Below are 22,304 nucleotides of genomic sequence, written 5' to 3'. Positions count from 1 at the left end.
TTGCAACCCACAATCTAAACACTTTTTGGTGCAGTTGTAGTATGTGTGTGTGGGTGTGTGTTTGTCTCTATCACTGAATGTCATTTAATTTAGAATTTGTCATGTCTTGAGTTGTGTGTGGAACTGTGTGCAAGTGAATGTGTATTGTGTGTCTGTGATGAGTATCTGTGCGTGAATGTCTGTATAAAATGTATGTGTGTGTGTGTGTGTGTGTGTGTGTGTGTGTGTGCATACTGATCCCCAGACGTAGAACTCAGGGTGTCGCTGGTCAGAGGTAGGAGCTGGGTGGCGCTGATGGGTGGTGCTGACAGGTGGTGCTTGTGTTTGACTCTTGCCTTTTGGGACGCCCACACACACACACACACACACGCGCACACACACATGCAGACCTACGTCATCCGCGGTCGTCTATTTATACTCCCTTTGTGTCTTTAAAAGAACAGCGCGACTCTGCCGCACACCGGTGACTCACACCCGCGAGGAGGAAGTTGTGTGTGTGTGTCAGTGTGTGTGTGTTCGTTTGTGTGCGGATGCATTCCACCTACTAGTGAGAAAACTTCACCCAAACAGTCAAATTCAAACTTCAGCTGGAGACACCAGATGACACCCAGCTCAGCGTTGGTCTCAAGGATGTTGTACCAGTTCTTCTGTGATGAAAATGTTCCACGCAGGCCTCGTGAGTCGCAGGTAGTTAGTGGTGTTTTCCGTTCAGCACACACTCGATTTGTTTTCCAAGAGGCAGGTGTCGTCTGTGTCGAGAGGGAGCTTGCATCCATGTTAACGTCGCACAAGTGGTTTTGATGTGTCACACTCTGTGTTGTGTTGTAACCCCTTTCTTTCTTTGTGCTGTAGGATCCACAACCAGATGCCAGTGGAAGCTTTAAGAGGAACATCTACAAGCACTTTTTACTGAAGAGGATTGAGCTTTTGACGGTAAACTCTTTCGGCTAAGGTCTTCAATCATGTTGATCTCTCATCATAATGATAATCATTGTTATGCTTTCGTTAAATTAACTCATGGCTTCTTTCATTCATTAATAACTTTTTCTCTTACCAGTCTTGTCTTCTCGAGGACTCTTCAGCTCCTGGATGAACTGGACGGAGAGCAACAACCCTGCAATCCCACCGTGTTTACAAAATGGCAGACAGGAAAAAACTGTTCTGATGCTTTATTCCAAAACCCCGCACCCCTTCTCTCCAATTTCAACTTCCTGTATCAATCCTGGATTAGCCATCTGCTACGCCACAGACATGGCTCAACACATACTGTTTTTCTGAGATCCGCAGGTCACCCCTGTAAGCCACACGCTGTCAAGCGTGGCAGCCCCACTGCCTTTTCAAATCCCATAATTTCCATCCTTCCCAACACATATCCCCCGCTTACCCACTCCACCGACCCCACCTTCCACCGCCAATCAAATCATCGGGTGAAATGGAGTCTCACGAATCAACTGTTGTCGGACAGAAATGCATAAAAAAGGAGAAGGCTCCCTTACAGAGGGGCTGGGCGTCGGAGCCTACCGCCTCCTCCAAAAGAAGCACTTTCTCCAGCCCCGATGCCTCGCGGAACTCTTCCCGTGAGGGCCAGCCCTGCGATGAGGGCCCTGGTTCGGCCTCCGGGACGCAGCAGAAGTACCCGTCGTCCGGCATCCCAGGGAATCTGCTTCCGCCGTCACGGGAACCCCAGGGTACGTTTCCTCAGGGGTTTCCCAGGGGTTTCTCCTACCAGCTCGGTCAGCCATACCCCCAGCACCCCCAGGCGGAGCGCTTCCACTCGGGGGCCAAACCCCAACCGGGCCTGGAGCCCCACGCCTGGCCCTTTGCCGGTCAGCTGCCCTCGGACGAACTTTACCCCGCAGGGAACCTGGGACACCCGCACAGGGCAGCGGGAGGGAGGTTCCCTCGGCAGAAATCCCCCAGTTTGCCAAGTTCCTTCGGACAGTATTCCCAGTCGAGCCTGGATCCCGGCGATGAGGGCTATGGCAAGAAGGACCAGAAGCCCAAAAAGCCCGGTAAGTACATCTGCCACTACTGCGGCCGGGCCTGCGCCAAGCCCAGCGTCTTGAAGAAGCACATCCGCTCGCACACGGGGGAGAGACCCTACCCCTGTGTGCCCTGCGGGTTCTCCTTCAAAACCAAAAGCAACCTTTACAAGCACCGCAAGTCCCATGCTCACGCCATCAAGGCCGGCCTGGTGCCGTTCTCGGAGATGGGACTGGTGGGCCGTGGGGGGGATCTGGACCTGGCTGGCGACGTCCAATCGGACGGCGAGCAGAGCACGGACACGGATGAGGAAGGATTGGAGGGCTCCACAATGCTGATGGAGAAGGAGAACCCCGGGCCAAAGATCTCCTTCGTATCTGACAAAAGAGCAGGTGATTTGTTTTTTAAAGAAGCTCAATAATTAATGGCCTTCCAATTTGTGATTGGCATGTTATTTTCAGATGAATCTAGCCACATGAATTCAAAACAACAAACACAAAGTTTTGCTTATAAGCGAAAAAGCCTTTGGTTTTGATTTGCTTCTTTGGCTAAGAAAGTAAAAAATATGTGTTTCTCTTTCCCTTTGTTATTATCGTCTACTTTCTTCCTTCTCTAATTCCCCCGACATCGTCTCCTCCTCTATGCCTAGGTGGGGTGGAACCTGCCTATGCTGATTCAGCGGAACAGATGTCCATGGGCTCCATGAAGGTGCCCATCCTGATCGTCCCTAGGCCAGGAGGGGTCCCCTCTCCAGCGATGGAGTGCCCTTCCTTCCCTGATATGAAGGGTCCACCGCACCACATGCCCGGCTCCCAGGCTGAGGCCCTGGGAAACCCTGCGGAGGACTCTCCAACAATCAAACAGCGGCTGGCCCTGAGGCTGAAGCAAGGCCAGGAACCGGACTCGACCCAGTCCCAGACCCAGAACCTCCTCAGCCCCCACAGCAAGGGCAGCACGGACTCCGGGTACTTCTCCCGCTCGGAGAGCGCGGAGCAGCAGATCAGCCCGCCCAACACCAACAGCAAGTCATATGAGGAGATCATCTTTGGACGGACTCACCATGGGCCCACCTCTCGATCCGGACAGTCCATCACGGTGTCCATGGCCGGTGGCGTGGCTCAGGTGGATCCCAGTAGTCAGGCTTGCCTCAAGAAGTCTGGCGCTGTTCTGGAGATGGGGAGGATAGCGGAGGGCTTTTATAAGGGGGACGGAGGAATCTCTGGAGACCCCAAGCAGTATGCGACTGGCCCCTGCCAGAGCAGCACGGGGCTTCTGGAACCCCCCTCTGACTCGGCGACCCTTACTCGGAGCAACTCCATGCCAACGTCCTCTCCGACCAACCTCAGCGTGCCGACCCGGATCCAGGGCAGCCAGTCCTTCGACGAGATGATGACGTCGGACGACGTGTTCTACCCGGCCGGCCTGCGCAGACTCCAGAGGCAGGCGGCCTTCGAGCTCACCCACCACGAGGCCCACGCGGTAGAGGCCGAGGTGTACGGCCACGTGCCCAAAAACGTGCTCATCGCAATGGGCCCCAAGATGGGGGAGCGCAGCCCGGGCCTCCCAGAACACATCGCCTACAGTCCCTATGGGACGAAAGTCGGGATGGCGGAGAACGCCACGAGGAAGAGGAGGAAGCAGAAGAGTGTCGGGGATGAGGAGGACAGCCCCGGCCAGTGTGACAGCAGTTGCAGTGGCTCGGTGGAGATGATCGGGGACTATGACTCCAAACACGGGAGCATGGACGGATCCAGGGGCACCCCTACAGGGAAGGGCTCTCTATACAGCGCACACAGTCAATCGGACAGCTTTGACACCTGTGCCAGCATGTGCTCTGATGACATGGTGCTTCTCCCGGACTCGGAGGGCAGAAAGGCGGTGGCCAACGTCATATCAGTCATCCAGCACACCAACTCCCTGAGCCGACCCAACTCCTTCGAGAAGTCTGAGTCCTTTGATCAGCTGGCCTATCACCCCGCGGAGAAGGCCCTGTGCAGCCAGTACTCGGAGCAGTCGGACCCCGACATCTTTGAGGACGCCCTGAGCCCCGAGTCCACCATGCAGCGGACGGAGAGCATGGAGCAGCAACTGCTGAGCGACAGCGACCTCGCCTCCGTCTCCTCGTCGCCGAGCACGACAGCCTCTCCCGGACAGCCCTACCACATCCCCCACAAGCTGGTGCGGCAGCCCAACATCCAAGTCCCCGAGATCAGGGTGACGGAGGAGCCGGACAAGCCCGACAAGGAGGCGGAGGCCTTGCTGGCCAGCGAGCCCGAGAGGCAGGAGAAGCAGCAGCAGCAGCTGCCACACGTGGTGGAGGAGTTCCAACTGCCCCAGAGGAGCGACACGCTGTCCCAGATGCCCTCCGAGAAGCTGCCGCCGAAGAAGAAGCGTCTGCGCCTGGCGGACATGGATCACTCGTCAGGGGAGTCCAGCTTCGAGTCCACCTGCACCAGCCTCTCCCGCAGCCCCAGCCAGGAGAGCAACCTCTCCTACTACTCCTCTTTCTCCATGTCGTTCGAACGAGAGGAGAACCTTAAGTCTGGGTCGCCGACAAAGCAGGTAATCTAGTCAGGGCATTGTTGTAACACGTCAGTTCTACAGATAAAGTGTAATCTTTCTTGAGGCAGAATCTACTACCACTTCATCTTTGTGTTCCAAGGTTACACATTGATAAACTTTGCTAGCATCAGGTTCGACCTGAACTCCCAATATTAATTTAGAACAGTTTGTGAATACACTAAGGTGCGGTTACAGTTGGATAATCATTGTCCTAATGGCCGTTAACGCACTAAGCATGGTTTACTTGTCCGAGCAGGAGGACGCTTCAAGCTGCTGCGGTACGGGTACCGCTAGCAAGCAGTCGGAGTTCCTGACGGTGCCGGGCAGCGGCCACTCCAGCCATCACCAGCAGAGGGAGATGAGGAGGTCTTCGTCGGAGCAGGCGCCCTGTGCTCTCGCCACCGAGTTCCCTGAAATGCGCAGCAAGTCCTTCGACTACGGGAGTCTTTCGCCGGGGTCCAGGCAGGGGGAGATGTACAGCAGTGCGTCCGCCATGAAGGAGCGACGACGAGGCTATCTTGTCCGACAGGTATCCGGGACTTTTATTTTTTTTACATGATATAAAGTTCGGCAAAATGAATGGAAGAATATATATTATTTTTTGAAACGGTGTAAACTGTCTAGCCACAGCTGTTCTTTACAGGAAAAACAGTGGGAATCTCTCTGGAAACGCATGAGAGATACTTTGTTTCTGATGTAGTAAAGTATAGTGTACCGACAGCAATATATTGCTCCTCTTTTTCTGACAAAAGTAATTGGATTAAAGTAAATGTAAATGCTATTCTATAAGCTACACACTCGCTAGCTACAGTTAGGAAGTCAGTAGCTGGTGCTCTTCAAGGCCGTTGTTGATGGTTCTACAGACATTATGAAATTTAATTAAATTAATTTACTGTCTTTAGATAAATTAAATCAAATCCACAACTAAATTAAATAGCAACACAGGCTATAATGAGTTTGTTAGTGAGCTACTTTAATCATGTATGGAACCCTTTGTTTTTGTGATTGACAGGCGTCACTCAGCGTGTACCCGGAGGCGGGCCCACCGGAGCCCGGGCCAGGGGAGTCCTCGGTCAGGCCGGATCCGTCGGACCACGGGTCCTGGCCGGGTCAGGGGGGACCGGGTCCGACCAGCGCCGAGCTGGTCAACAAGATCAAAAGGACCTCAGTCGGGAGTGGTGGTGAGATGAAGCTCTCCTATTGTGTGGTGGTTGTGTTGTTGTGTTGCTCTGTTGTGTCGCCATATATGATACATTATATGGTACCTTGTTAATGGTAGTGGTTGTTGTGTTGATATATATCATATGGTGTCTTGTTGATAGTAGTGGTTGTTGTGTTAATAGTAGATGTTGTGTTGCAGGCCTGGCCTCCCTCCATCAGCACCTCTTGCAGAAGAGCATCAGTGAGGACAGCCTTCAGGACGGCCCAACCAATCAGAGGTGAGCATTTAGTAGCTCCGTTGGTGCTCCTCTGTTCTCAGGTGTCAGTTGATTGAGCCTTGGTTCCTATGGTTTCCTGCTTTCCCAAAAATGTTATTTTTGTAGCTATTCCCAAAAGAACAAAAGTTGGCTCTCAATGTGTTATCATGAAAATAAATCAATTGTTCTCCTCCACTTCTCTTCCACCAAAGCTGTTACGCAAGCTGCTCTCATTTCATCCTCTCGGCACCTTCCACTATTGTCATAACTCATTTCCTGTTGAGCTACTATAGCTTTTATTTTTAGCACAGACTGTTATTTGAATTGTACTTGAACCTCAAACTGAATCACAAACTTCAAAATGTTCTCCTACTGCGGCTGCTAGAACTTGACGCTAAATTGTTAATAAAGTTGTAATCAAGATCCACTCTGTTTTCTATTGACATGCCAGTGGAAGGTGTTCTGCTCCAGGGACATGCTGTATTACCTCACATGCCGTATTACCTCACTGTATTACCTCTCTGGCCTCACAGGTCCTCCCACCACCGCCTGCAGAAGCAGGGCTCCTCCATGGACTCGGACCCCCAAGGTCAAGAGGTCGCGACCTACCAGGCCCACCAGCCCTCGGGCCCGCCCTTCTGGGCCCCGGAGGGGGCCCCCGCCCAGCGGCCCCGGCTGCACCACGGCTTCCAGGCGCCACAGCAGTATCCTAATCCCCACAGCCGGGCCGCGGCCGACAGCCAATCGGAAGGCTGCAACCCCTCCCAGGTTTACTCAGCGTCGCGAGCGTCCTCACACAACCCTGCGCAACACCAACAACAACAACAACAACAACAACAACAACAACAACAACAGCTGTTCCGCTCGCTGTCCCCAAAGCTCTCCAGCTCCTCCTCCTCCCCCTCCTCCTCCCCCTTCTCCTCCGGTCCTACGCTGCTCCAGCAGGTCCAGCCGGTCTTCGCCACCCAAGCGCTGACGGGTTTCCAGGCGACGGCGCAGGGCGTTGTGGTGCCGGTGCGCGTCCCCACCCACGTGCCGTCCTATGGCAGCGTGACGTACACCAGTGTCAGCCAGCTGCTGACCAATCACAGCGGGGGAGGAGGAGGCGGACAGGGGCTAATCAGGTTGGGAGGCACCAGCACCACTTGCAGTGCCGTGGGCGTCGCGGTCGCGGTCGCCCAGGCGACCGGCGGGATCTCGGGGGGGATCAGCGGGACAGGCTTCAACCTGTTAAACTTCCTGGGTCAGCCCGACATGGCGGGCGCGGCGGCCGCGTTGCTGCGGCAACACCCACTCTCCTCCTCCTGCGACGCGTCGCCGGGGCAACGGCTCACCACGGGCATCCCGTTGTCGCTGACGACGGGCACGGTGTCCACCACGGACGCGTCGGGCGCCGGGATAGGCGGCAGCAAGCGCATGCTGTCCCCCACCGGCTCCTCGGAGCTCTTCTTCCAAACCAAGCAGCAGAAGCGCGTGAAGGAGGAGCGCATGTACGGCCAGATCGTCCGCGACATGAGCGCCGTGGAGCTGAGCGGGGCCGGGGGCCCCGCGGCCGCCGGCCCCCTGCGGCTGAAGAGCGAGGGCTCCGCGGACGAACCGCCGGAGAGGATGACCTCGTCCCCGCCCGCCAAGATCTCCGTCCCGGTGCGCTCCTCGGCGCCCCACCTCCCCGACATCCCCCCCGCCGAGAGCTTCACGCCCCCGCTCCAGATCGTCACCGACGCCGCGCCGGGGCCCCCGGCGGGCGGCCGCGACTCCCCCGAGGCCCTGGACGTGGACCCGGCCTCCTCCAGCCCCGAGCGCTGCGGCAGCCCCCAGTCCATGGCCTCGCTGTCCAACGACGAGGCCGACGACGGGGAGCCCACCGGGCCCACGCCGGCCGCCGACGAGGGCCCCCCCGCGGCGGCGGGGCCGCTGGCGCGGCGCACGGCGCGCTCGCCCTCGCTGGCGGCCGAGGTCCAGCGGCTCCTCCAGTTCCCCAGCCTGCGCACGGCCACCGCCGTCAGCTGGTGCTTCCTCAACTACACCAAGCCCAGCAGCGGGGAGGCGGAGTCGCCGCGGGCGTCGGCGTACGCCTCGTGGTGCGTGAGCGCCTACAACCCCAACCCGCTGGGCCTCAGCACCAAGGCGGCGCTGGCGCTGCTGCGGTCCAGCCAGAGGCGGGGGGCCCAGACCTACAGCACGGCCGCCATGGGCCCGCCCAGCTCGGGCAAGCTTGTGTCCTCCGTGTCCTGGAGGCTGCGCTTCGACCAGGTACGGCGTGCACTGCGCCCCGTGGAACAACGCATTCGATTAGCCTGTACTCTTTGGAAGGTTACATTGGATTAGCTTATACTCTGTGGAACATTACATTAGATCGCATCGTCAATCATCCTCACATCAAATCGCATTTCACTGCATCATGTTTTATTCAATTACTGTCAGAGTTTCCAAAGCAGCAGTAGGTGCTTTTGACATTAGTAGTTGAACCTTCTGCTGAAAAAAACCCACCTCAAACATCTCAAATATCCTCATCCTCATCTCTCATCTCCTTTTTTCCACATCTACATCCACTCCTCCCCTCTCCATTATCTCCTCTCCTCTCCATCCTCTCCTCTCCTCTCCTCTCCTCTCCTCTCCTCTCCTCTCCTCTCCTCTCCTCTCCTCTCCTCTCCTCTCCTCTCCTCTCCTCTCCTCTCCTCTCCTGTCCATCCTCTCCTCTCCTCTCCTCTCCTCTCCTCTCCTCTCCTCTCCTCTCCTCTCCTCTCCTCTCCTCTCCTGTCCATCCTCTCCTCTCCTCTCCTCTCCTCTCCTCTCCTCTCCTCTCCTCTCCTCTCCTCTCCTCTCCTCTCCTCTCTTTCTACTCTCACCTCTTCCAGTTGAAACCAGAGCTGATGCCGGTGGAGGTGTGTAAGCTGGTGAGGAAGATGAAGGGGGTGGTGTCCCGGGAGAGATCCAAGGAGGAGCAGAGCGAGAAGGAGGTCTCCACCAAACCCATCCCTGTAGAACACACCCGCATCAAGATCTTCGAGGGCGGGTGAGTTAAACCGACATCCGTCTGTGATCCAGTAGCCCTACTCTTGTACAGTCCAACTTCTGGGGGGAGAAACTAAAACCAGAAAGGGGTGTAGTCACGCCTCTCTGTTTCGCAGTGGCGGGCCGTGGATTTCACACCCAGGGCTTCACTGGTTTCCTACATGAACTAATCCACCTCTTAATGCCATCATTATGACTCCTCGGCTATAGAAACCATCAACATTACACAGAAATGCAGTACAACAGGGCGTTGCATCACGGAAAGGTATCTCATGTAGCAAGAAAGAATGCCATTACTAAAGCAAGAAACCCAATTAGGACAATTCAACAAGTCTATTTTCACTGCAGCCACAGCTGCCATACATACATCATCTCTAGCAGAAACATCAATATTAACCGAATTAAATTACAAAAATATTAAAACGTTTAAATAAAATGCATTACTCACCAAAACTCTTGATTATTTGTATGCAAAGTCAATCCTCCTTTCTTTCCTCAAGAAGAGTTTGATTACTCTGTTGTACATTTTATCTGTGCGTTTCATTTCCAACAATTGGTCCCTTTTTTATCGCCATGGAGGCTAATGCTGAAAGTCAAGTCTGTCCAGTCATGTTTCTGGAGTAAGTTTTAACTCGCTTCAGGGAATCGCTTGATATATTTATTTTTTTATTACTCGCTTTATTTTAGTTTGTGCCGGTAGCTTTCAAAGCTTTGCTGGCTCTGACTAGTACCTCTCTGACCATCCAATCAAAAGACATGAAAATGCCGACGTCACTGGACGCCTGCTAGATGGCCTCGGTGTTGCCAACTCGAAATCTGATTGGTTAAAGCAGCAGCGTCATTGCCACTTACTTTAAGCTACAGATGCCAGCACTATCGATTCTGAAGGCGTCAAGGCAGATTTCTTTGACCCTGGCAACACATGATGGCTGAAATATGATTGGATAAAAGCTCTAACATAAACATGCACTAGTGGAAGCAGCGCAACCAAGAGAAAAGCTATGAAATGAAGAGAATAGACTATTTGAAATAATTTAATACATAATCATGGGAAAAAAAATATATTATAACATAAGTCAGTGATTCTGATAGTGTTTAGGCCAGCAGAGGCCCTGAGAGCCCACTTCTGCTGTTTCGTTATGGTGGCATTCTACTACAGAGGAACTGGAAAATATTGGATGCTGAAAAAGTTTATATAAATGAGTGTACAGTGTTCATATTAATCCTTTACAGACACTTTTTCTAATGACGTTATGGACTGGTGGTATCTTGCCTTCCCACCCGGACAAATATACTAGCTATGGCCAAGTCCATGTTCCCTGGTAGCCAATTACACGCTTACAGTTCCCCGCCTTCGGCACCATCATTGGTCTAAACAAATATATGAAGCGAAAGAAAGTGAAACACCCTGCTCACCCAGATTTGAGCTCCTCTGCTTTCAGACTTAAGACTACATATCTAAAGTCTGACTTGTAAGACTAAAACCAACATTTACATTGGTACGGTTTCTCTGGCTTTATCTGCTTTTTATTCAGCACCACAGGAATGACATCAATATCATTTTTTTTACATTGACTTGATGTATGAATATAGAACGGCACACTACTTGTTTATTTAATAATGTGATGCATAAGATTTGATTTATTGAAGACATATTCTTTCGATTTCAAAGTGACAAAAGTAGGTCACATACGGAAAGAGTCGTTGTGACGACACCAAACATTCAAATGGTCTTAAAGTACAGACAGTTCATACAAAGCCTGTCGTAATGTCTAGTACCTTATAACTGTCCTATCCTTGAGCAACACCTAACTCAACAATTTTTTTCAGCATTTCTGCTACGCTATAATAATCTATGCTAGGCTTAGCAAAGCTACGCTAAACTACACTTACCTACGCTATATTACAATATGCTTGTCTACACTACATTACAATAGGCTCCTCGATTAGTGTGCGAATCACAAGGTTTACTGTACTTCACTGACACACAATAGTCATATAAATACACATGATCACACACACACACACACACACACACACACACACACACACACACACACACACACACACACACACACACACACACACACACACACACACACACACACACACACACACACACACACACACACACACACACACAGGCATAATACAGCCAAACACACTGACACATACACTGATGTATGTCCTCCCATACACACACACTTGTAGACACACGCACGTTCCCACACGCAAACACATAGTTCCCAGATGAAGCACACGGTTAAGCTGTCAACATTGTTTTTTGTTCCCAAAGGAAAATTTAAAAGCAATTACTGGATAGACCTTAGAAAATAGGTCAGACATACAGACAGACAGACAGACAGACAGACACACACACACACACACACACACATACACACACACACACACACACACACACACACACACACACACACACACACACACACACACACACACACACACACACACACACACACACACACACACACACACACACACACACACACACACACACACACACGTAACCACCATCTTCTTGAAACCAGACAAGCTCCCCAACCCAACACAGTCTATGAAGGTTAACAAGAATATACATTACCAATTTTATTTCTCTCTGGTGTCCCAAAAATTCACAATTTTCTGAAACACAAGCCGGCTTTATGATCTTACCGTGTGCTGTGTGTCAAAGAAAATGAAGAAAAAAAAACAACCAAGCCAAATTTTCTCGTCATAATTTATTTTCTTAACGGCTCGCAGCTGTGTAAACGTCTAAACGTACGTCCAGAGGTATTCGCCGCTCTCGTGGTTCAAGTCGCGGGCCAAACTGCTCTCGTCCGACGGGGGATGCTTTGATGTACCTGAGACAGCCGCTACATCACCGTAGAGCCGTGCGGACCCCCACGGCCCCCGCGGACCTCTGGCAGACCACAGCCACTCAGGTCCAATTAAGGGACTTTTAACGCTTGATAGTGTGGTGGGTCATGTGTTCGAGTCCCAACCCGAAGGCTTCGGGGTTTGATCCCTATTGTCAGCTCGCCCCATAGCTTAAGGCTACCTGGAGCCAGAGATTTATCTATGTTCAAATCTCAAGTGTCTGCTAAATTGCTCAAGTAATTTATAGGAATGTATTTAATCATTTAAAGTTGAATGATTAAATATGCAATATTGTAATTGTCATTAGGGGATTTTATTTTGGCCCATATTTATAATTAGTGCAATATGCTAACAAACTCCAAATCCCATTCCAAACAATCCTATCAAGGGTAGTATATGGTCCCCTTTAAGGTAATGGTTGTGTTAAGTTTTCAGTTAATATAAGGCCAGACTACTTATCCTTTTCCATATAATCTCATCAGCACTTAAATCTAGACAACAATGGGGTGTGCAATAAGGCTATATCTTTCTTCACTTTATGCTTCATATACAAGACAACTCAAATAACATGTTAACTGAATTACCGCCTGTTCCCATGACTAAAGCTGCTCAGGTCGCTACACTTCAGCACCTATTAATCTTCTGTTTCCTTGGCGACCTCCTCTTTTAAAGTGTTCCACCTCGTCCCTCGTAAGGGGTCTGATAGAGCAGTCAAACGGTGGTGCTTTCCTGCTCTCGCGGGACACACTCTCTCACACTCACACCCACGGCCAGAGAGAGACTGAAACCGGCAGACCCAGATCGACAGACGGGTTCTCTGCTGCCAGGAGGTGTTGGGTTACCGGCTGACGAGAAAGTCACATGTTGTGTTGATGTGGAGGAAACGGCTCCTTTATAGACCGTGGAGGATGGAGCTCTTAGCCGAGTGGGGGGGAGAGGTGGAGGGGGGGAGGGTTGGTCCCTGGAGTAGTCTTCCTGGTAGATCCAGTCTAGCAGGGAAGTTTGTAGGATTTATATAAAGTATGTATGCAGAGACAACGACCAAAATAACATGTGTATATAAACACAAATTAGTTTGACGCTTTCACACAATAACGGTTATCTATGCTTGATATTTATGATTATATTATTCATAGGGCATAAGCTGAGAAATGAATGAGAATATGTTTAAGCGTTTTCTACACATGTATTTTCCTGTATTCGTTCGTTGTTTCCCGAAAAGCCGTTAATGTATGATGACCTCACGGTGACCTCACGATGACCGGACCGTGACCTGATGTTCCCCGACTCCGCCCCCTCCCTCCCCTCGCTCACAGGTACAAGTCCAACGAGGACTACGTGTACGTGCGCGGCCGCGGCCGAGGGAAGTACATCTGCGAGGAGTGTGGCATCCGCTGCAAGAAGCCCAGCATGCTGAAGAAGCACATCCGCACGCACACCGACGTCAGGCCCTACGTCTGCAAGTTCTGCAACTTCGCCTTCAAGACCAAAGGTCAGCCGGGGTCACGGTGGAGCGTCTGTGGAGTGTTCTGCTGCTGGGCCTGTCTGTCTGTCTGTCTGTCTGTCTGTCTGTCTGTCTGTCTGTCTGTCTGTCTGTCTGTCTGTCTGTCTGTCTGTCTGTCTGTCTGTCTGTCTGTCTGTCTGTCTGTCTGTCTGTCTGTCTGTCTGTCTGTCTGTCTGTCTGTGTGTTCTGCTGCTGGGTCTGCCTGTCTGTCTGTCTGTCTGTCTGTCTGTCTGTCTGTCTGTCTGTCTGTCTGTCTGTCTGTCTGTCTGTCTGTCTGTCTGCTGCTCTGTCTACCTATCAACCTGTCTGTCTGTATGTTTTGTCTCTCTGTTGTTACGTCGGCCTTTCTTACATCTGTCTTTTTGTCTTTTTGTCTTCCTTGTGTCTTTCTTTTCCGTCTGCTGCTCTCTTCCCTCTGCCTGTCTGTCCGTCAGTCGTTCTGCTGCTCTGTCTATCTGCCCACCTGTCTGCCTGTATATTGTATCGTGCTGTCACTCTATTTGTATGTTTTCCCACTGTCTGTCTGTATCTCCTTTTGCAATATGTCAATATTTAGCTCTGATCGTCTGTCTCTCTGTTCAGGAGAGATCTGTAGTTGCCGATGTCAATAACAATGTCTTACACAACTGTCAATAGGAAAGCCTTGGCATCTACCCAGACTCAATTAGTGTTCATCTATTTGTGTGTGTGTGTGTGTGTGTGTGTGTGTGTGTGTGTGTGTGTGTGTGTGTGTGTGTGTGTGTGTGTGTGTGTGTGTGTGGGTGTGTGTGTGTGTTGGTGTGTGTTTATTTGTGTGTGTGTTTGATCTCAGGGAACCTGACCAAGCACATGAAGTCCAAGGCGCACATGAAGAAGTGTCTGGAGCTGGGGGTCTCTGTGTCTGCAGTGGAGGACATAGACGCAGAGGACGGAGGTATACACACACACACACACACGCACGCACGCACGCACACACACACACACACACACACACACACACACACACACACACACACACACACACACACACACACACACACACACACACACACACACACACACACACACACACACACACACACACACACACACTTGTAATTATACAAACACAAACGAACACATATATACACAAACCCAAACACAGACATCAATGATTGATTACAGTTGTAAAGGGAGAAGTATATATCTGGCCTATATCCAAATTGAATTGCTTTTGTGTATTATTTACTAAGTAGGTGTTATGATGAGCCATCAATAAGGTTATTGGCAGGATGGTACGTAATTGAGTTCGACCATTTCTAATAATAATAATAAATGCATATACATATGTATAATACACGTTGCTACAGGCTTTGAGGTGTTCGGCTGAAGAGTAGTCAGGTTTTTATTTTTTGCATCATTTATTTCCCTCCCGATTCGTATTCTCAAACGTCTCCAGTCCCTGGAAGCGGTGTAACATTGAGAGCAGACATTTGAACACTAGCTCGTAGTCCCCCCGACACGACCTCCAGTGTTAACCAGGGCAGCGCGCGGCGCGGTGAAGTGCACCGCCTCACGGGCCAGACGGACACATGCCAGCCATCTGGTTTGGGCCGGTTTGGATTTTCCACCCTTCAGACGGTCAGGTCGGGGAAGTTGGTTTTACCGTCAGGAGGGGTAGAGATCACAGGATGCGGCCGGGGGGGAATATGTCCCCTCCTCCCTCCCCCTCCTTCACCCGCTCCCCCCCCCCCCCCCCCCACCGACGGGTGTGTTGGCTCCAGAACAGGGTTCCACTTGGACTGAGGCCGCTCGGCTTCTATAGCCGTCGTTGACTTTCTCATTGTCACCCTCTCTCTCGCTCCGTTTCCGTCTGTTTCTGTATCTTTTCATTCACTTGTTTGTTTTCCTTCACCTATTAACCTCCCTTTCTCTGCGTTCCACTCTCTCACTCTCTCTCTTTCTCCTTATGTCTCTCTCTGTTTATTTCTCTCTTTGTATTTTATTATTTCTCACTTTCTCTCACTTTTGACAGAACTTATCAGTTCCTTATCCCCTCCCAGACGTAAACACTCGGGTTAGTGTGCGTGTGTGTGTGTGTGTGTGTGTGTGTGTGTGTGTGTGTGTGTGTGTGGGCGTTTGTTTGTGTGTGTGAGAGAAGTTAAGTGGAAAAGTACTCCACTGTTTGGTCTGGTTTTAACACCCAAACAGTCTACCACCACTCTGCAGCCATGTGCAAACAGAACCTGGTGACTCCAAGTCAAAAGGTTCTGGGTTTCGAACCCCCAATGTCTGCAGTGACCTGATGGAGTCCTTAATTAACCTCACCACCCCCTTCCTGCTCATTACCTGACATAATGAATTCCAAATGGCTTCGGATAAAACTGTGAAAAGTGATAACAAACGAAGACAGTCTAGTCTACGTATCCTTGAGCAAGATGCCCCCCACTAAACCCTATCGGCTGCTTTATGACCACTATCTGAATTAATTGTAAGTCACTGATAAACGACTAAACACAACCCCACCACAAACGGCGGTATTATCTAAACCTCTACCTGTCTTTTGAACCAAGGTTCCCATGGGAGATTTCTTCTAAAGTGTCTTCTTCTTCTTCTTCTTCTTCTTCTTCTTCTTCTTCTGTGCTCTCCCAGATGTTGGCGAGGAGGGCCAGAGGGGTTCTGGGAAGGCCGGGGGAGGCAACATGGCCGACCACCAGTTCTCCGACGCCGACGACTCGGACGGCGCGGACGACGACGGAGACGACGTGGACGACGACGACGACGACGACGACGACTACGACGGCGACTCCACGCCCAAGTCCCGCTCGCGCTCCACCAGCCCGCTGCCGTACGGGCTGCCCTCGATGTCCCTCACCTCGCTGGCCGCCTCCCACCCGCACCTCCATCACCACGGCAACGCCGCCGCCGACCTCCTCGGCCACGCGGGCAAGCCGCCGCCGTTGGGCTACCTCACCACCGTGCCCAGCATCCAGATCACGCCGCAGGCGGACCTGGAGGCCAGCCGGGCGCAGTACCACCGCGCCCTGCAGGGGGCGCTGGGGGGCCGGCTGCTGGCACCGCCCTGCTCCTCCTCCTCCATGGACGAGGACCTCCCCTCCCCTCCGCCGGACCCCTACTCCTCGTCCTCCCGCCTCTCCTCCCCGGGGCTGGACCCCGCCTCCTCCCCCTCCTGCTCCCCCTCCTCCTCCCACTCCTACTCGCCGGGGCGGTACCTGTCGCCCCGCCGCGACCTGTCGCCCTGCGCCGGCCGGCTCTCCCCCCGCCGGGACCTCTCGCCGCTCAGGCACATCTCCCCCAAGAGGGAGCTGGGCGTGGGGGGCTACCGCCGGGAGCTCTCCCCCAGGAGGGAGCTCTCGTCGCGGGGACACCTCTCGCCCACGGCCTCCGCCCTCTCCAGCCCCGGCTCCCCCTCCGGGAGGGACTACAAGCGGGACTTGTCCCCGCGGGGCCGGCATAGGGGCCCCATGCGCCCGCTGTCCCCTCGGCGAGGACTCCACCACCACCACCACCACCACCAACTCCAAAGGTGAGCTGGACTTGTGGGGTGCACCATCGAGAGTCCATTCTGGATCTGATTTTAATCTAGAATGGACTCTTGATGGGAATGGGATTGGGCTGCACTGTTGGTACTTACATGGTGTTGAAGGTCAATTAGAAACCTCAGGGTTTATAACAAACTAATATTTTTTTTATTCTGTAAGTAACATCTGATGATGTATCGATTTTTGACAAACTAAAAGGTGTTGATGGTTGATTCGCTGCAAACGAACATCTGTCGATGTGTTGATTTCTCGACAAACAAAATTCTGTTAAATGTCGCTTTTGGTTGGATGTTTTCGATGCTGGACAAATCCAGAATCCAGAATGTGGCGTCCAAAATAGACTCTCGATGGGTGTTGGATGAGCTGCTCTCTGCGTGTCTTAGGTTCTGATAGTTTAAGGATGAATGAAATGTCGATTCTGAGCCTTGCTGTTCTTTGTGTTTGCCCCTCCACCAGCCACCAGACAGGCCAGCACGGTGGCCCGTGGAGCCCCAGACAGGGCCACCAGCCTGGGCAGGGGAGCCAGGGAGAGCTGGGGGACCTGGGACATCCAGCTGGCTCTGGAGCTCAGATGGAGATGGTGATGGTCCATTCTGCTCTGATCTGGTCTACAATACACTGGCCTTGTCTGGTCTAGACTGCCCTGATCTGATCTATTCCTGTTAGTTTGGTCTGATTAGGTTTGGTTTTGTCGATCTGTTTTGGTCTAGTTTGCTCTGATCTGGTTTGGTTTGGTCTAGCTCTGCTTGGTTTAGTCTAGTTTGGTCCATTTTTGTTTGGTCTACTTTGGTCTAGCCTGATTGGTTTGATAAACTCTGGTCTACGATATTCCAGTTCTATTCATATTGTACTGTATTGATCTACTCCAGCCCCTCCTGTAGTCTAGTCTCGCTGTGTTTCCACTGCTCTGGGAGCAGAGTGGGCTGTTTTTCCACAGCTGGTAGTCAGCCCAGCGTCAGACTCCAGTCCTCCACTCCAGCCTCTCTGATCCTGAGAACCAGAAGCCCAGACTCTCAGAGGAGAGGAGTCGTGGAGGCTGCGGTTCAAGGGAGAGAGAGAGAGAGAGAGAGAGAGAGAGAGAGAGAGAGAGAGAGAGAGAGAGAGAGAGAGAGAGAGAGAGAGAGAGGGAGAGAGAGGGAGAGAGAGGGGTGAACAATTTCTTCTCCCTCAATCAAGCTGACACCATTTGGCATGGGAGTCCCAGTCCTCCTACCCACCCTCCTCCTCCTCTCCCTTTCCCCCTCCTACTCATCCACCCCTCCTCCTCCTATTCCTAAATTCCTCCTCCTCCTCCTCTTCCTCATTCCTCCCCGTCCTTCTCCAATTATTCCTCCTCCTCCCACTCTCCCCCCCCTCTGCTCCTCCTCCACCCTCCTCCTTCTCCCAACCCCCCCATCCTCCTCCACCTCCCCAGAGTTTCCCGTCAGTACTTCTGATACCGATACTCGTGGCCAGGATTGCGTCTCCCTCTCGGTGTCTATGTCTCTCGACCTCCCTCACTCTAGTCTAGCGGTGTGTCTCTCTGCCAGTTCCCCTCCCTCTCCCTCTCACCACTGTCTAGCCTGCATTAGAGAGAGAGAGAGAGAGAGAGAGAGAGAGAGAGAGAGAGAGAGAGAGAGAGAGAGAGAGAGAGAGAGAGAGAGGGAGAGGGAGAGAGAGAGAGAGAGAGAGAGAGAGAGAGAGAGAGAGAGAGAGAGAGAGAGCTTTTCAGAAAGCATCCAGCCAAACTGGCAAAATGTATTGGCTCAACAGTGGAGGGGCTGGGGGGGGAGAGAGAGAGAGGGAGAGAGAGAGAGAGAGAGAGAGAGAGGGAGGGAGAGAGAGAGAGAGGGAGAGGGAGGGAGGGAGAGAGAGAGAGAGAGAGAGAGACATATGAGGTGAAGAAGGTAGTACGCAAAGGAGGCAAGGGAGCAAGAAAAGAGAGAGAGAGAGAAATACGTTTTTGGTCCATTTCTGTTACAAGATGCGATGGCGTTCACGTGCCTGTGTGTAGGCATAATGCATATCCGTTAATGTTGGTGTGTGTGAGTGGATGAGGTTGTGTGTGTGTGTGTGTGTGTGTGTGTGTGTGTGTGTGTGTGTGTGTGTGTGTGTGTGTGTGTGTGTGTGTGTGTGTGTGTGCCAAGAGAGAGCTGTGAGGTTGCTAGCAGCAGTAATGGGATCTTGGCTGAGGCCGCGGTGGCTCGTAACAAGGCTGTTTTTCTTCTTAAGGAGCTGATTCAAACCACGGTCTGCCCTTCCTCGCTCGCCCAAACAACACATGACAGAGAGTGGGAGAGAGAGGGGCGAGGGAGACTCGGGTTCAAACTCGTTAAGCTCTCTCTCTCTCGCACGCCGATGATGTTTTTTTCGAGCTGTCTCCGTGATTGATTGACAGGCAGATACATAATGGACAGTGTAGCCTGGCACGCGTGCCTGGTTGGACATGTTTAACTGACTCATTCAAATATTTGCTCTGCAATGTTTATTTGAACCCCTGTAATTCGGTCAAAGCTTCATTTCTGGTCGCGGTGGCCCGCTTTAACTGAATAAGTCTTATACCGACACTCCCGGCAGAACCCACTGTGTTACCCAGTCAGACGCCTGCAGATGCCCAGGGAACCACAGCGTGTTATAGCATAACCCACTGTATTACACAGCCCATCACTGGGACACTCCCAGTATATTAGGCCATTCGGTGGACACTTATCCTAAGCGCATTAGCATCAGCGCGTTGAGTGTTATGAGTTGAACCCCACAACCCCCATAGTGTTAATGCCACGCTCTCTACGAAATTCTCTAGAAAGCCCTGTGTGTGTGTGTGCGTCTATCCCAGGATCCTCTGTGGGCTACTGGGAGCCCTCCAGTACAACCACAGTCTGGGTTAGCGACGGTGACCACAATCATTCTGTTAACCACCAGACCTGATTCACTTATGTGTTGTGTTGCTCACCGGTGCCTCGGTGGCTACTGCCGATGATACGGTGTTGAGGGTTTTTTTTCTGGGCCAGAATCTGTGCCATGCAACCTTAGGGTTCGAGCCGACAACCTTGGCTATCGGGTTGAAAGCGTTTCTTTATTTACTCATTGCTGAACCAAACATCCACAATTGTAGTGGTCTTCACCTCAAACTCGTTCACCCTGTGATGTGCAGGACCACAGGGCGGGTCCCATGTCGTCAGGGCAACAGGACCAGGGCCGTAGCCATGGTCAGCCGTCAAGCCCGCCCCACCAGGTGCTGTTTAGCCACCTCCCCCTCCACTCCCAGCTCCAGGCAAGCTCTTCACACACGCAATTTCATGTGAACGTTAAATAACAATAGATATATACCTGCACCTGAATTACATTTATTCACGATATCAATAATTATACAAATGTGATATTGATACAACTGCACATTTATCTCACTAATTATCTTGTATTGCGTAGTTTTCCCGGTCCAACTGTTTAATTGAGCTGGTTGATTCTGTGTTACAGGTACGCTCCCCATTCCCAATGGTTCCCATCGGAGGAATCCAAATGGTACACTCCATCCCAGTCTCCCTCACGTCTGGACACGCCCCGCCCGACCACGGTCACATATCGTCCTCCAGACACGCCCACATCCCCGCCGACCAAGCCCACATATCACCCTCCACCAGACACGCCCACCCTCCAGCCGGACACACCCACATATCCACGAGACACGCCCACAACTCGCCTAGCCACACCCACTCTGCCCAGCAGGCGTCTCATCCTCATCATCATCATCATCATCATCAGCAGCAGTCGCCTCGCCTGCCGTTCCAGAAGAGCGGCTCGGATGACTCCTGCAAGGTCACTTCCTGTCATCTCAGCGGCTCCTCCTCCGATAGGGGAGGAGCCGCCGGAGGAGGCGGCGGCGCCGAGTGGCCGGGAGACACGCCTCCGAGGGACGCGGGGAGGTCGCCGTCGGTGGGCGGGCCCGGGGAGGAGGGCGGGCCGGAGCAGGAAGAGAGCGTCCTCACGTGCACCGAGGCCATCGCGTCCCTCTGCATCGACGGCCTGGAGGGCGGCGCCAGAGACCCTCCGCTCGCCTCCCCCCAACCCCGGCCCCCGTCTCCCCCGCTCCCCGCCTCCCCCAGGGCCTCCCGCCCCAGGAGGAGTCAGCAGCACTTTACCGACCCCCACCCGCCGCCCCACGCCCACCCCGAACACACGTCCCCCCCCAACAGCACCGGCCCCGCCCAGACTGCCCCCACCCCTAAGCCCCACGGCGGAGGCCCGAAGGTGGCCGCGGGGTCCGGCCGGCCAGCCTCCCGACCCCTGGCCCCGGAGGAGAGGGAGAGGGAGAAGTGAGGCCCCGGACGCTGCCGGCTGCCGGCGGCGGCGCTGGAGAAGGTTTATTTGTTTGCTGGTGCAACAGAAAAGGAGCGCCAGCAATAGAAGAAGAGAGACAAAGAGTCAGAGAGAGAGAGAGAGAGAGATGGGGGGGAGGAACGAGGAACCTTTGCACACGCACGAAAGTGCACGTCAGGCGTGGATGTGGGTCGAACCAACGAACACGGGAGGGAGCGGAGGCTCCCGGTGGGAAGGTAGGCCCCCAGCGGCGTGGATCGGTTTGAGGGCCTGTCGCCACGTTGGATCTGCGGTTGAAGCAAACCCAAAAAAGCTGTTGCTTTTTTGATTTTCTAATTTATCGAAACTGACCAAAATGGCCTCTCGGGGGAATGGTGTGGTGGTGTGGTTCAAAGGGACAGCGTCGCGTGTGCCTTTTCATGACATGTTCTGTTTTGTTGTTCCTTTTTTGGCGGCTTATATTTTGTATAAGCTCAGCGATCACGTCGCTTACTGTACATAGGACGTCCTGACGTTTTGTCTACTCGCTTTGTATGAAACGCAGTCCCTGACCCCCTGACCTTTGCCCCCTACGCGTGTCCATTGACTGTTCCGTTGGTTTTTTTGTTTTTTTAAATCTCCTTAAGTCTCAGCAAGCGATGTGAAGTTCTGGATATTTACGATCATACCTAAGGTTGCACTAAAACATATTTTTATAATGGGTGACATTTTTAAAAACTGGCTTTTTTTTGGTGTACAGCAGCAATTATATCCAAAAACTATTTATTATTGGTACTATGTTTCATAAATTGTACATTGCTTTTTCTTAAATGTCGTGGATGCCTTTTTCTATGTAAAGCATGGCTTTTGCTATCGCTTTGATTAGGGCAAGGGTACGTTCTCTGTGTAACGTTAGGCTTTAAATGTTAGACCTGACACGTCGACGTGAGGCCCCACTCTATAAGAGGTGCACATATATAGAAGTACAGACTATCAACTATTTAACCCACTTACGAATACACACACAAATATATATATATATAATGTATATCTATCAGCCAATCTATCTATCAATCTATCTATCCATCCATCTATCTATCTATCATCTACCAATCTATCCATCTATCTACCTATCATCTACCAATCTTT

At 52.2% G+C, this 22,304-nt stretch overlaps 1 protein-coding gene across 1 annotated transcript; it reads left to right on the top strand.

The window, feature by feature from the left end:
- The first annotated feature begins 342 nt into the window (after nt 1-342).
- Nucleotides 343-21,176, top strand: hivep2a (HIVEP zinc finger 2a). The gene is made up of 15 exons (XM_056581971.1): nt 343-687; nt 853-933; nt 1,058-2,375; nt 2,633-4,545; nt 4,802-5,074; nt 5,558-5,726; nt 5,906-5,984; nt 6,497-8,216; nt 8,822-8,979; nt 13,172-13,347; nt 14,171-14,272; nt 15,970-16,864; nt 17,337-17,460; nt 20,014-20,133; nt 20,337-21,176. Exons 3-15 carry the CDS (start codon nt 1,433-1,435, stop codon nt 21,174-21,176), a joined length of 7,512 nt encoding a protein of 2,503 aa, XP_056437946.1. The 5' UTR covers nt 343-687; nt 853-933; nt 1,058-1,432.
- The last annotated feature ends 1,128 nt before the right edge of the window (nt 21,177-22,304 follow it).

This window comes from Gadus chalcogrammus, chromosome 21 (assembly GCF_026213295.1).
Source record: "Gadus chalcogrammus isolate NIFS_2021 chromosome 21, NIFS_Gcha_1.0, whole genome shotgun sequence".
Lineage (NCBI taxonomy): Eukaryota > Metazoa > Chordata > Actinopteri > Gadiformes > Gadidae > Gadus > Gadus chalcogrammus.
This window is presented reverse-complemented; position numbering and strand designations above follow the sequence as displayed.

Excerpts from the sequence above, each read along its gene's own strand:
- hivep2a (XM_056581971.1), top strand. The coding sequence starts at position 1,433 with ATGGAGTCTCACGAATCAACTGTTGTCGGACAGAAATGCATAAAAAAG. Across the intron at positions 16,865-17,336 it reads CACCACCACCAACTCCAAAG|CCACCAGACAGGCCAGCACG; the intron begins GTGAGCTGGACT and ends CCCCTCCACCAG. Across the intron at positions 20,134-20,336 it reads CCCTCCACTCCCAGCTCCAG|GTACGCTCCCCATTCCCAAT; the intron begins GCAAGCTCTTCA and ends TCTGTGTTACAG.